A 13,277-nucleotide genomic window follows, 5' to 3' on the forward strand; every position below is an offset into this window, starting at 1 on the left:
ATTTTAAATTTTTTTACAGCTGCTGGATCAAGAACGAAGTTGTCTTTTACGTGACTTGTGCTGGCTACTTTGGAATCATGTTTCTAATGAATGTTGCCATGTTTATCGTGGTGATGGTGCAAATCTGCGGGAGGAATGGGAAAAGAACCAACCGGAGCCTCAAGGAAGAGATCCTGAGGAACCTCCGCAGCGTGGTCAGCCTGACCTTCCTCCTGGGCATGACATGGGGCTTTGCCTTTTTTGCCTGGGGTCCCTTAACTCTTGCTTTCCTGTACCTCTTCTCAATTTTCAATTCATTGCAAGGTAAGCTGAATTTTTGTGCTGTGAATGAATAATATTTGATCCATTACTGTTCTGGGGCATGCTATGCCCAGTGATTGGAACAGGGAAACTCATATCCAGGCTCTCCAGGTTTTACTTTGATATTTAACCATCATTAGTTTCCCCTTATGTGGAATAACAATATCAACTACAGGTGGTTTGAATATCTTATGTAAATTAATTATGGTTTCAGAGTCTTCTTCCATAAAATGAGCTATATTATAAATAGAGCTCTCCCTATCTAACAGTCTGTAGTGTTCTCTGTTGAGATACATGCTATATGACCTTCAGCATTTCCTTTCACTGATTATAACAAATATAGGAAGCCTTTTTCCTTACTTTATTTCTGTAGGGAATCTGTGAAACTCATAAATATTTTATTAAGGCATGAGAAACTCATAAAATAAAATTCAGTCCTGTCTCATTGTGGAGAGATAGCAGAGACATATGGAATAGTCTTTGCTTAAGAAAAATCCAGTGACAGTTACAGTCAGATTATTTTTCTTTCTGTTATTCAAGTTTTCAATATTTCACTTTTTCCAGCATAGCTTGTCTTTCTGAAAAATGCTGTAAATTGTAATCACATGGTTATAAATTACAGAATGATATAGCTGATATTTATAAAAATTTAACTCAGAGCTAAAATTTGCATATGTCTCAATTGCCATGAAATTCTCTACTAGTGCTTGACCTATCCACCTATAAAGAGCAACTAAATATGCAATGAACAGAAAACCTTGAGGATATTGGAAGCCCATGTGTTATGCCATACACATATTGACATAAAAATTAAACTTGATGGGGGGAAGGGGGATGGGAACCCAGAAAAACCCCAAAAAGCAAACTCAAGAATGTCATTGAAGGAAACGTGTTATGCAACACAAATATTGAGGTAAAAATGAAATTTTCTTAGGGTCAGCAAAATATCTTCTCTTTACGGAAAAAGTACTTAATATCTCTCTGTGCCGATTTTATCTGATACAGTTGAGATGCATTTACTGTGCTGAAAGATTTATTGAGCTTTCATGGAAAGAGGATCATGTTGTGGGTTTTTGTTTGGGTCAGTTTCAACCTAAAATGCTAAGCAAAATGACAAAAAATATTTGGATGTGGTGTTCTTACTAGAGACTGTTTTTTCCAAAGGACGCATTCTGATACTCCCCTAGCAGCCTAATGAAGTATTTACAGCATTGTGTCTGTGTTAGAAATTCAGACAGGCCTAGAGGGATCAGAAGTATGGGAAGAACATGAAAAAAGACTTAAATTCTGAAAACCTTGCCAAGGGTCAAATTGAACAAGTTCTCTGTAACCAGAATTTCCACTGCAATCAATTAAGCTTGTATGTGCAGAGTGCATACAAGGTTGATCAACGCTTCCTAAGTGGGGTAATGGCACTATTTAATGGAAGATGAATATTTGGAACACAGCTAAGTCAGAAGATGAAACTGAAAAAGATGAGAAGTAAATGTAAAAAGAAGAGTGATGAGATTTTCATGGATTGTGGTAGCAATGATGATGCAGTCTATGCTCAGGCACGTCAGATCAAGCAATAGGAGATAAAAATCTTCTCTCTGAAGGTACTTATTGCTGTGTCAGAAAGAGCTAGGCAAAGCCAAAGAATAAAGGAAGAGGATGTTTAACATCCTATATAACTGGTGCAGTGTTCATGTAGCAGTAAGGGGATGGAATGGGCCAAATCTGTATCAGAAAGCATTGCCTAGCAGCAAAAAGCATTTCAATGTGGCAAGTTTCTCATCAGTATTAGCAGCTTAATTATGGAGATGTTGGTAAATGCATCTGTTCTCTCTCATGTTTTTGAAAGCTGCATGAGTATTTCAAGCCATACCAGCAGCCTCCAGCAGCAGATTTCTGTTCACTGGCAATGAAAAAGCAAATTGCAGCAACTGTTAGTGTTACTGTACTTTGCTGTTTCATCTACAAAGGAAATTCTTGACGCTCTCTCCTTGACGCTCAGAGTAAAAAATATGGGAACATTTCTTTTTTGGCTGCTCATTTTATATATATGCCTGAACAAGCCAAATACTTTCAAGTCAGAGCCAAGTTAGAACCAAGCCTAGAATCTGATTTGTCTCTGGGAACCAAAACCAAAGCTGTACTACTAAAAGCACATTGTAAACTTAATGAATAATGAAATACAGAGAAAAAAATTCTGGAGACCAAGCCCAGACAGGGCAAAGGCAAAGTACTTAATGCAGTACCTTTGTTTTGCATTACTGTGGAATATGCATTTTCTTTTTAAATATTCAGAACATTCACTGCAATTTAATTAAGCATCGATTTACTAAGTGTGTAAGCTGTGTAAAAACCCTAAGAAAAACTTTGGGCCATAAACAGCTTCATATCTCCTGCCCTATAAGACCTGATAGTGGTTGCATTGAACTTGCTCTGTGCTTTAAACAAATCACATAGAAAAATATTTTACCAAATGCAAATACAGTAACCATAAGCCAAGAAAGGTTACATTTGAGATGCATTAGGTCATGCTTTTTTAAAATGTGCTTTTCCTTTTTTCCCCATCACCTCTTGAAAAACTTTGGATTGTGTCTCATTACCCAGCCCATACCTGAAGTTAACTGATTCCAGAGGTCTCAACCGGGCCTGATAAGCAAATACAAGTCCAATTCAATGACATGCATTGCTGCAAAATTAGGCCTCAGCAGTTTGGGGGAGAGAAGATAATTTGATTCTCCAAAACATTATAATCCAAGCTATACCCTACCATTGTGTTATGACAGCTGAAACATAGTAGATATTAGTATTCATGAACTAGTCATGATGATCATAAAGGAATGGTTTTAGAGGAAGCCAATTGACCATGTTTGCACACATTATGTAGCATTTATTCATATCTAAGATAAAATCATGAGGAATCTTGCAATAGCATTTTGCTGTCAGGTGTTCAGCCTCGGGTTGGCTCTCTCACAGACAGTACAAGTAAAACAAGAAATAGGCTAAGCCACAGAACAATAAAAGATTCCACAGCCAGTGCCAGCCTGGGAAGATTCAGGAGCATTTCCAACTACTATATTTAGCTCCAAAGTACATCTGTAGGTGATGAAAATATATCATACGCCCAGTTAAGACTTACCTTATCACATAGTAGGATGCTTATCTCCTGTCTTGAAAATAAAAACTTTAAAATTCCATGAGAAAAATCAACTCCACAAAAACATTCTTAAACACATTTATTACAATTGAGTATGAAAATCTGTTAGTTTTCTTTGGGAGCAAGAAGCTGCGCTCCTAATCAGAACTTGTGAGCATATTCATTTTCATAATCATTCAAGTACATGCATGTGATGCACATAAATCCATGTGTGCTTTTTCAGCACTTGGCTAGCCTTCAACCCACTACATTAGGACATCCCTAAGTGCTATTTACAAGATGTCTGGTTTTAAAAGAATACAGCCCACAGTTCTGTACATACAGAACCATATCCAGGGGATAAAATATCTCCTTACTAATATAATAATGTTGGTATTTATTTTGCAGTCTCTCTCTTACAGTCCTGTTGGGTGCAGAATAGTCATTTCCTCAAAGAAAAGACCTTTCAATCATATTCCTCTACGGAAAAAAAAAAAGGAAAGAAAAATATGCACACTGAACAATGCCAATAAAAGGCATCCTAATCTCTGTATTCTGCTATACAGAGTATATTTACACATACTTACATGGCAACTAGAGGATGGGAAAACTTTAGTTAATTTCTATACCTCTTAAATGATGCATGGATAGCAATAACAAAATATTAAGATGATTATTTTTTTTGTTTGTACTTCATAGTCTTCTGATTACAAATTTCAGTTAATCTGTTTATAAGTACATGCTTCATTTGGTGTTCATTTGCTTTTGTCACAGGTTTGTTTATATTTGTATTCCATTGTGCTATGAAAGAAAATGTGCAGAAACAGTGGAGGAGACATCTCTGTTGTGGCAGATTCCGACTGGCAGACAATTCAGGTAAAGGCAGTTCACAGCTCCCCTCCTTAGGTGCTGCAGTTGTCTATAAAAGTCCAGGCAAACAGCTTGCTATGTTATTTTAATATAATACAAGGTAAGCCAGAGATATGGGTGATCATCAGACCCTAAAAGTAAAATTAAAATAAAAAAATGCAGAGATTCAAACTTTGTCATTCCAAGCCCAGTCTTACTCATTTTCTCCTATAATAAAGTATGTCGACTTTGAATTGCATGGATGGTTAAGCTGATGTACGAGCAATTCTAAAAAGTAGCATAGAAATGTTACGACTTCTTTTGCTTTTATCTTTGCCTTTTTTAAACTGTCCTGTCCTTAGCCATTGAACTCAGAAACTATTAGAGACTCAGAAATGTAGAAAATTCCCTTATAGAAGCCTGATTAGGTTCTAGAAATGAAGTTCATCTTCATCTGGAACAGTCAGAGTGAAAGGAGAGACGTTGGTTTGGACACATGAGAAGTCCAATGCTTGGGCCACTATACTTATAGTTTCCTGCAACTTTGGCCATCTTGGATGGCATGAGACTGCTTTGTTCAGGCAACTGGCTCTTCCTTTGCTGTCTGATGTGGTGATTTGGACCATATAATTCTTTCTCATATGGTTCTTGTTCAATGACCAGTGTTCAAATCTACAGCTGGTGTAAGGTGACATAAGGTCATTGCTTTCTATGGTAAGCTTTCATTTTGTAGTAAGAAAACTTCATTCATTATTTCAAAGGGTTAATACAAACTAGGAAAATCATTTGCATTCTGATCAGCCATCCAGTTTATTTCATATGTTCAGTTTCTATGTGATCAGTCCTGTAACTCCTGAACTGATAAACAAAGATAGATCAAATTATTTCCTTTTTTTTTTTGTGCTGCTGTTGGGCAGCTTGTGAATATGGTAGAAATAAATATGAGTATGGTAGAAATAAAAACATTAAGGATTTGAAAATTTCAGTGGTATGGTTAATGTGATGTCATTATGTCTGGCGTAAACCAGTTTATCTCCATGGGTTGGTTTTAATCTCCATGAACCTGATGCTGTTTTCAGGCAGAACAGTGAAATAGAAATCAAATGTGAACTTGCAAAACTGAACACTCTAGCAACAATTTACTATAATTTGGTTTGATTTAAATCAAGACTAAAATGGCCCACGTGTCTTTGGCTTGGACTTCTCTTTCATTTTGTGAATTTAATTGAAGTGAAATAACAGTGAATAACAGCAAGATGACTAAATTGTGAAACCTCCTGCACTTACCAAAATTGTATGGTATAAAACTAGTTAGCTACTTTTATTCTACTGTATTGGGACATTTGTGGTGAGTGTTTAAGTGTTAGTTTTCTTCAGTCAGTTTATTGGTATTAGCTATTTAATTTCATTTTAGAAGTTGCTCCAGCATAGGAGCCTATTGTGTTAATGTTTGGACCAAATTCTTTAAATGTGAACTACTGAATAAACTTTATTATGTAAATTGTGCACCAATATGCCAAACAACAACCTAGTTGTTAGTATGTAGTGTCTTCTGCAGCAGCAGCTGCAGATCAAACCCTCAGATGATGAGATCATTGCAAATCCTGTCACCTTTGGATTTTGCTCTTCAGGTCAGGAAAGTTTGGTATCCTTATACTGCTACAGAGCTACTCTGCTGCTCGGCATTCTGGAAAGCCAGGTCATACTTGCAGTTCTGCTGTCCAGACAAACTATTGTTAGAATGTTAGAGCCACCAATTTCAACTGCTTTAGTAGAGTAAATCAAGTTGGAATACTTTTATCATTCTTAAGAACCAAAGAGGATACCTAACAGGAAAAGGATGGGGTATTTGTTATAAGCAATACTAAGAAATACATCAGATATTTGAAATAATCATAATTGAAAAAATTAGGTAATTATTACGGTAGTTATTAATGTAAAACTTCTCAATCATTTTTAGATTGGAGCAAAACAGCAACCAACATTATAAAGAAGAGTTCCGATAATCTTGGGAAATCCTTATCCTCTAGTTCCATTGGCTCCAATTCAACTTATCTAACATCCAAATCAAAATCTACGACGAATACATATTGCAAACGAAACAGCCATACAGGTGAGTTCTTGCACTGCAACCCAGTGCATCTGTGAGCACACAGGTTTGTGTTAAAGGCACAGCAAGCATTTCTACCCCAAGGTAAAAGAGAGAAAATTTCATCAATTCATATAGTGCCGGTATTTTTTAAATCTATGTTACTCTTTAATAAGAACCATTACCTAATGTGCAATACATCCAATATATAGATCTGATCTCCATATGTTCCCATACTAAATGAAATAGGCTTGATGAAGGCATATTTTGCTTATTATCCTATTGTAAACACAGGGTAGCCAAAGCACAGAGAGATGGCGTTCTTCACCCAAGGTAACATGAAAGCTGGCAGTACAGCTGGAAATAGGAATCAAGTCTTCAGAGTCCAAGTCCACAGCTGATTGTCTTGGTTAAACTCCTTTCATCTAACTGTAAAACATTTATGGGTAAAACGACAAATGGAGCCTACTCGGAAATGGATACTGTGTTCCCAGAGTATGCATTGTCTTGCCCTTCTACAAATAGCCATATTTACTGCTTATTTATTTAGATATCAATGGCATATGTAATAAAAGGCATCATCTGTATTCTACTCATACCGTGAAAATATGCTAATTTTAAGACTTTAAGGGAGCAAAGAAAGAGAGCAGCTGGAATGATTTGCAAGTTTAGTTGTGTCTGAGATAATATTTCAGAAATTCACTTATATAGTTCAGATTTTTTTTGTTACTCTGGTTTTGTGACTGCATGTTTTTGTCCTGTGTAAAGTCACATAGCATTATTATACAATACTATTTTATAAATATAGTGGAAATAAAATCTGCGACCATATTTAACTCCAAGGTGTGTTTACTTGTTTTAAAATATTTATCAGAAAAAAATGTTCAGATATGAAGTAGATGATTTCATTAGAATGCAAGTTATGTTATTTCTGAAGTATTAATTATTTTTGTTAAGCCCCCAATGTCTTATTTAAGATGGGAGACTCACCTTTCTTGATGCATGGCATAGTTTCCAGGAAATACCTTCTGTTATTTTAATTGATGATCATTACCTGCTCCAGTTAGGCACAAACACTCCTTTTTTTAAAATTAATTACACTGTTGTTTTCTCACTGACCAAGATTCAGTGCATCCATTAGCATGAGGGATTGTGCATCAGGCATTTTGAGGGCTTAAAACTTTATTGAGAACATGCAGGAAGTACATCTGCTTTGAATACAGTAAAAATGAGAAGTATCTTAGAAATTCCTGATGACTGATAGCACCTGAGCTTGCTCTCAGGACTGCTGTTCACAACTGCACTGGGAGCACAGGGCTGGTGCCTGCCTCCCTGGGCTGCCTGTCCCTGCTGCCAGGTCAGGTTCGGTGTGCAGTGCACCCAAGCTGCCCTGTTCATTCATCTCTTCCCTGCAGGAACACTTCTGCCAGCAGTCTTCCACAAACAGCATCTTTAATATGTGGCTATCAATTAAGAAGACGTAGTGCTGGAGTTTTTGCAAGGTGTTCTTGAACCAAAACAAATAAACTGTTCCAGATAAGAAATAGTAAAGTTAAAAGAGACTTGCTCATATATATTCTTCAAAAATTATTAGCTTAATCCCATGCATAAATTATTGCTTAAAAGGATTGCAGTTCTTAATGCAATCAAAGTTTTTAATATGAAGAATTTTTGGACATTAGGAGAATACAACAGTTTTCTTTTTATTTTTTTTAATTTTAATACATTTCACTTTGTTCTCCAAAATACACATGTTATTGTGATACTCCACGGGAATTTTTGATAACTAGGTTTTTAAATACTGACATATCTTCTCATGTGTAAAAATAATAAAAGTAATATGAAATAATATTCAGATTCTGATTGTTAATACAGCTGAACTTCTCAGTTTGCCAACTTAGCTAAATTGCAGGCAAAGAATGCCATAGCTACATGTCTTGGCAAGTCTTGTTGATACATACAGTAATAATGTGCTCCCTGGAATTGACACAAGCATTCATGTGTTTGTGGTGTAGATAATGTCTTCTAAGGCCCTTTCCTCATCAGTGGTGGAGCATTACAGGTAAAGTGGGAATTGCTTTTGTTGAATGCATGGTTGGAACAGGGTGGAGGGATGCTTCTTGCATGATGTCCTCATTGACGCAGAGGATTTTGCTAATCAGAAACGCTGCTTATTTCTATTACATCTTGCACCACTGATGCTCAATCAAAGGACAAGCATGCTTCAAACTCTGGGTGTCTGCACTTTGCATGGGGCACACAGCGTTTAGAGGATACCATTTTAGAAAACAGACGTTAATGTCCTGAAATTAATGCCTGTGAGCAGTAGTATGGGGAAAGGAGATTATCCTGAAATTACCCATACATGAAGCATACATTAAAAAGCAAAAGCAATCTGATTGGGTTCCAGAAGATTCTAAACTATTTATCAAAGTTATTACAGAAAATTTAATATATTTATATTTGGTCTGTGGCCATTACTGAATTAATCTTCTGGACATTGAGATTTTTATATCCATTAGCACCCAAAATTACTCCTAGTGATGAATTATATATGCCTGAAAGCCGACCTATGAACTGCTGCTTGAATACAGAACGCATCAACCCTCATGGCTGAACAAAAGAGGTCACTACGGCATCTTGTGCCCCAGCTGTCTACAGACCCAAACCAAACTACTTGTAGAAAGCACTTAAATATCCTCTGTAACACTTCAGTGAATCAGAAATTAATACGATCTCTGCAGAGAATTTGGTCATACAGCTCACACTTCAGGGATACATGATTTTGACCCTGTACTTAGATGTGAAGCCATTGGTTAGTAAATGCATACATTTGAAAGGCTCTCAGTACTCAGAAATTTGCCATTGGACATGGAGTTACTCACTGTAATTCATGAACATTCTTGTGTGCTTTGAAAATTCATCCTGATAAGCCTCAACATGCCTGTTTCTGTTTTAATGAGTGAAACTGTTTTGATTTCTCTGTCTGCAATCCATTTCTCCTTTGTGCTCTTTTATGGCTTGGCATCATGACTTTTCCAGGGATGGGTTACTTTTCTTTTTATTTCTAGTTGGTTTATTTCTAAGAAAAGTTTTTTATGAAGTCATGGTTCAAGTAGTATGCTTAATTCTTAAATGATCCTTTAACAAGGAATTTTAGGAGATGACTTCACCGAGGTCTAGTAAACAGCCATCAAAAATATCACTTGTAGAAGACGTTTCTTCCCAGGGTGCTCCACCTTACTGCTGGCTTGCAGTGGTACAGATCTTGCCCAGGTTCAGGGAATTTATTCCAGCTTCACTGCGTGGAAGAGATAAGACAGAGAGCTCGCTTAGGACAGCATGCTTGAGAAAATGAGAGACAAGCTCTCTCCTTCTCATTTCTCGCTACGTTAGCTCTACCTACTGACCGTTCTCTGAACAGCAGGAATGCGAGCCGCTGAAGCAGACTTTCCCAGTCTGGCTGGGAATTGCCTTGCTTCTTTACCTCTTCAGTTCACCCTTGGCCTCTAGCTCATGGACTCTGAAGGGAGACCCCGTTTTACATCCTCTCCTCCTTAGTTTTCAGCCTGCACATTATGGAAAAAACAAGGTGAGGCTAGGCAATCACAAAGTTTTGGCTCTGGTTATGTGCTTTAGGAGGAAAGACATCCTCTGCTGCATTCAGTGCAGATTATATTATTTCTGTGCCTAGCGCAAAGCATCCACTGTTGAAATAATTAAATCTGTTCACAGTCCTTCTACAGTACTTTATTATGTGGAGATACTATTTATGGAGATCCAGTGCTATCAAAATATTTTTAGCTTGTAAGATTCAGAGCATCAGCAGTAAATTAATATGTTGAAAGGTCATAGGAGTCAGTTACACTTTAGGCAAAATAATAGAGGGATAATTTCAAGAGATACCTGAAAGGTCTGCCCACAAAACCAGACATCTCAAAAGAATTTAGAAGAAGCAATCTCAAGCCAAAAACTTACTTTAGGGCAGTAATTTAGTTCAGCAGTAGTGGCAATTGAAGGCATATCAATGTGGGAGTGACACGTCTTTTGAACTGTGAATTTGCTTAAGAGGCCCTAACTACTTCTTGTTGCTTTTTCTTCCTCTTAGAGAATGTTTTTCTTGACAAGCCGTCTTCAAAATTTGCCCAGGAGGATGGAGAACAGACATCAATCATCCCTGTCCATCAGGTTATAGACAAAGTCAAAGGATACTGCAATCCTCACTCCGACAGCTTCTATAAAAATATTATGTCCGACACATTTAGTCGCAGCACAAAGTTCTAACTGGGTTTCTGATTTGCTGTTTTTTAAATCAAAGGAATACAAAATGTCTGCCTGGAATTGAGAATATTGAATGTCATAAAATGTGATCTGTTCAGTTATTTTTTTCCCAGTTTGTAGTGTTCTCCTGCAAACAGCTTCCACTTAAGGACTGATTTTTTTAAGTTTTTACTGTTGCGGAAAACGACAGTTTTTTACCATGATATTGAGCTGTTTTTAAATGTGTGCCAGCCAGCATGATGCCTGGACAGCTAATTATAATCTTGTAAGACTGAAGAACCACAAGCCTAACTTAAAATAATATAATCCAAACAGAAGCAAGTCTTGACTCCTGGAGAAAATAGCAGACATGTCATGCAGTACAGGCAAGCTTTTATTGAGAAGTTTATGATGGTCTTTTTGTTTTGAAAAATATGGATTTTCCCTATGGCACTTGTTAGATTCTTGCTTCTTGAATATCTAGTGCTCTTTATTCATAAGTGAATAAAGCCCTACCACCGCTTAAAGGGTTATTTTAAAACATTTTTGCCTAAATATACCTGATCGTGCAAATCTTACTCACCCAAACAGCATATGCTGTAAATGCAGGCAAATTTGTATCCATATACATAGAAAAATAGTTTACACAGAGTTGTGTTTCAGCATTTATTGATTGGTATGCATGAAATGCAGTGTCTTCCATCTCAAGTCTGTGTTTAGTGTTCTTTTTTCACAAAACAAAATAACAAAAAGGCATTCAATTTTATATATAGTTATATAAATATATACCTAGAACTCTCTCTACACATATTTTTTATAACAATACACACAGTAAATATGATAGTATATACCAGAGACAATCTAAAAACTATGGACGGTGCTAAAATTTAAGTCTAAATATTTAAATGCAAGATGAATTCTTTGTAAACCCATGAGTGCCAATCTCTGTACTTCACATATACTGTATGTATAGACACCTCCATCAGATGGCATTGCAACATTAAGATAATCTGGAACATGTTTACCAAAAATAAATAACATTTTTCTGGGCACATAACACTATCAGTATCCCTTTGTTGCCCTGTTGGATGACATGACTGAGGTTGTTGGATGCACAGAGTTTAAATGTTCAGGCAATATTAAGGGATTTCACATTGCTATGCTGTGTCCATGGCACTGAGGGCTGTGGGGGGGTGTGTGCAGAGAACAGACAAGAGCATAAAATGCTTACTTGTTTTACTCTCTATAAATGGGTGACATATTAGCAAGTGATCTTGAGTGCCAAAAGGGCATCTCTCCTCATGAACTGTGTTTCACCCCATGACGAGCTTTATAAAAATTGTAGCTGCACATGTTTCTGAAGGCATGTGCTGAAACATAAATGGTTTTTTCAAGTACCACATTCAGAGGAGAATGTCTCCTAATGGAGGTTTTAATTTTTTCAATTATCCCTTTTTTTAACCAAAATATTTTTAGCCACATATTTAATTATTTGCATTCAGAGAGCATAAAGTTGCGCTGAGATTTTTTGGTTGCCAAGCAGGTGGATGCTCAGTGATGAGGGACGTGGGTTTGTGCTTTCTCTGCTCTTTGCACGTGCTTTTGTGTGCAGAGATCATTTAATGCTGTGACCGCACAAACGGCACATTTCCCCTGGCTGCAAACACCTGGTGGGAGGAGGATGTCCCGATGGATCCCACCCAGGAGCACCGCTGTCACTACACAGACCTGAGCAACACCTCAGTCTCATAACTGCAAATACATTTGTGGTGTGTGAATGGAGGTCAGCCCCATTCACTCAAACTGTAACTAATAACAGGGAGGAGTGTTGTCAGATATCTTTAATAATTGAAATAATTTACAGAGAGATTATGTACAAGCATTTACTGAACTTATATTTTATCTTCCCACTTGCTTAACTACTGTAGGTAATAGTGTTCAGATAGCAGCTTACTGTGAGATTTCTACCTGATTAAGATGTTCAAAAGTGAAGAGAAGGAGAAGCAAACATTCCTGAAAAAAATGAGGAATCAATAAAATATAACAGATGAAAAATATATAAATAAAAAAACCCACAGCATCCTGAATGAAGCTGAGCTGTAACCTATCAGTTTAATGTACATCTACCTGTATTTTTGCTGAATTAAGATTTTTTTTCTCTTTTTTTACTACCATGTAGTAATCATAAACTGTCTCTGTCACTTAGCTGCTCTTGAATGCTCTCAATTCTACAATGTAAAGCTTTCTGTTTTGTAGTTGACATGCTGTAACCTCCCTTGTACATATTTATTTATTTGTGAGGTTAAATATGTCAAATATACTTAGCACTATAATGACTGTTGTTGTTACTTTAATGCTAAGTTTCTGCCTCATCATAGAAGAAGAGGAAATGAATAATTTCTTATACGTTTTTTCTAAGTAACTTGTGAAACAGTTTACTGTAGCTCTACCTTTTGCAACTTTGAGGAAACTTGTCAGTGTAATTTGTGATACTAGTCAGTGAAATATAGTGTAACAGGTTTGAAGATGGACTAAAATGGAAAGAAACCTTTTCAAGTAAACATTTTTATGTTAGTGTTCCAAATAATTAAAGTCTTTTAATAGTGAATGGTTGACTTTTATTTTTCCTTTTTAGTGTTTAATGGCAAAAAT

General features: G+C 36.5%; 1 protein-coding gene across 2 annotated transcripts in view; it reads left to right on the forward strand.

Annotated features, from left to right (window-relative positions):
• ADGRG6 (adhesion G protein-coupled receptor G6) overlaps positions 1–12,554 on the forward strand; it is a 109,490-nt gene extending 96,936 nt beyond the window's left edge. Inside the window, exons 21-25 of one of the 2 annotated variants that reach the window (XM_054280261.1) lie at positions 20–303; positions 4,202–4,303; positions 6,237–6,389; positions 8,381–8,427; positions 10,474–10,549. In XM_054280261.1, the coding sequence (XP_054136236.1) occupies positions 20–303; positions 4,202–4,303; positions 6,237–6,389; positions 8,381–8,394 (553 nt within the window). In that variant the 3' untranslated portion in view covers positions 8,395–8,427; positions 10,474–10,549. Of the gene's footprint in view, positions 1–19; positions 304–4,201; positions 4,304–6,236; positions 6,390–8,380; positions 8,428–10,473 lie in introns of both variants that reach the window. The other variant, XM_054280260.1, reaches the window with a different exon arrangement.
• The last annotated feature ends 723 nt before the right edge of the window (positions 12,555–13,277 follow it).

This window comes from Melozone crissalis, unplaced genomic scaffold (genome assembly GCF_028551555.1).
Source record: "Melozone crissalis strain CALT ecotype California unplaced genomic scaffold, PUWL_Pcris_2 ptg000027l_1, whole genome shotgun sequence".
Lineage (NCBI taxonomy): Eukaryota > Metazoa > Chordata > Aves > Passeriformes > Passerellidae > Melozone > Melozone crissalis.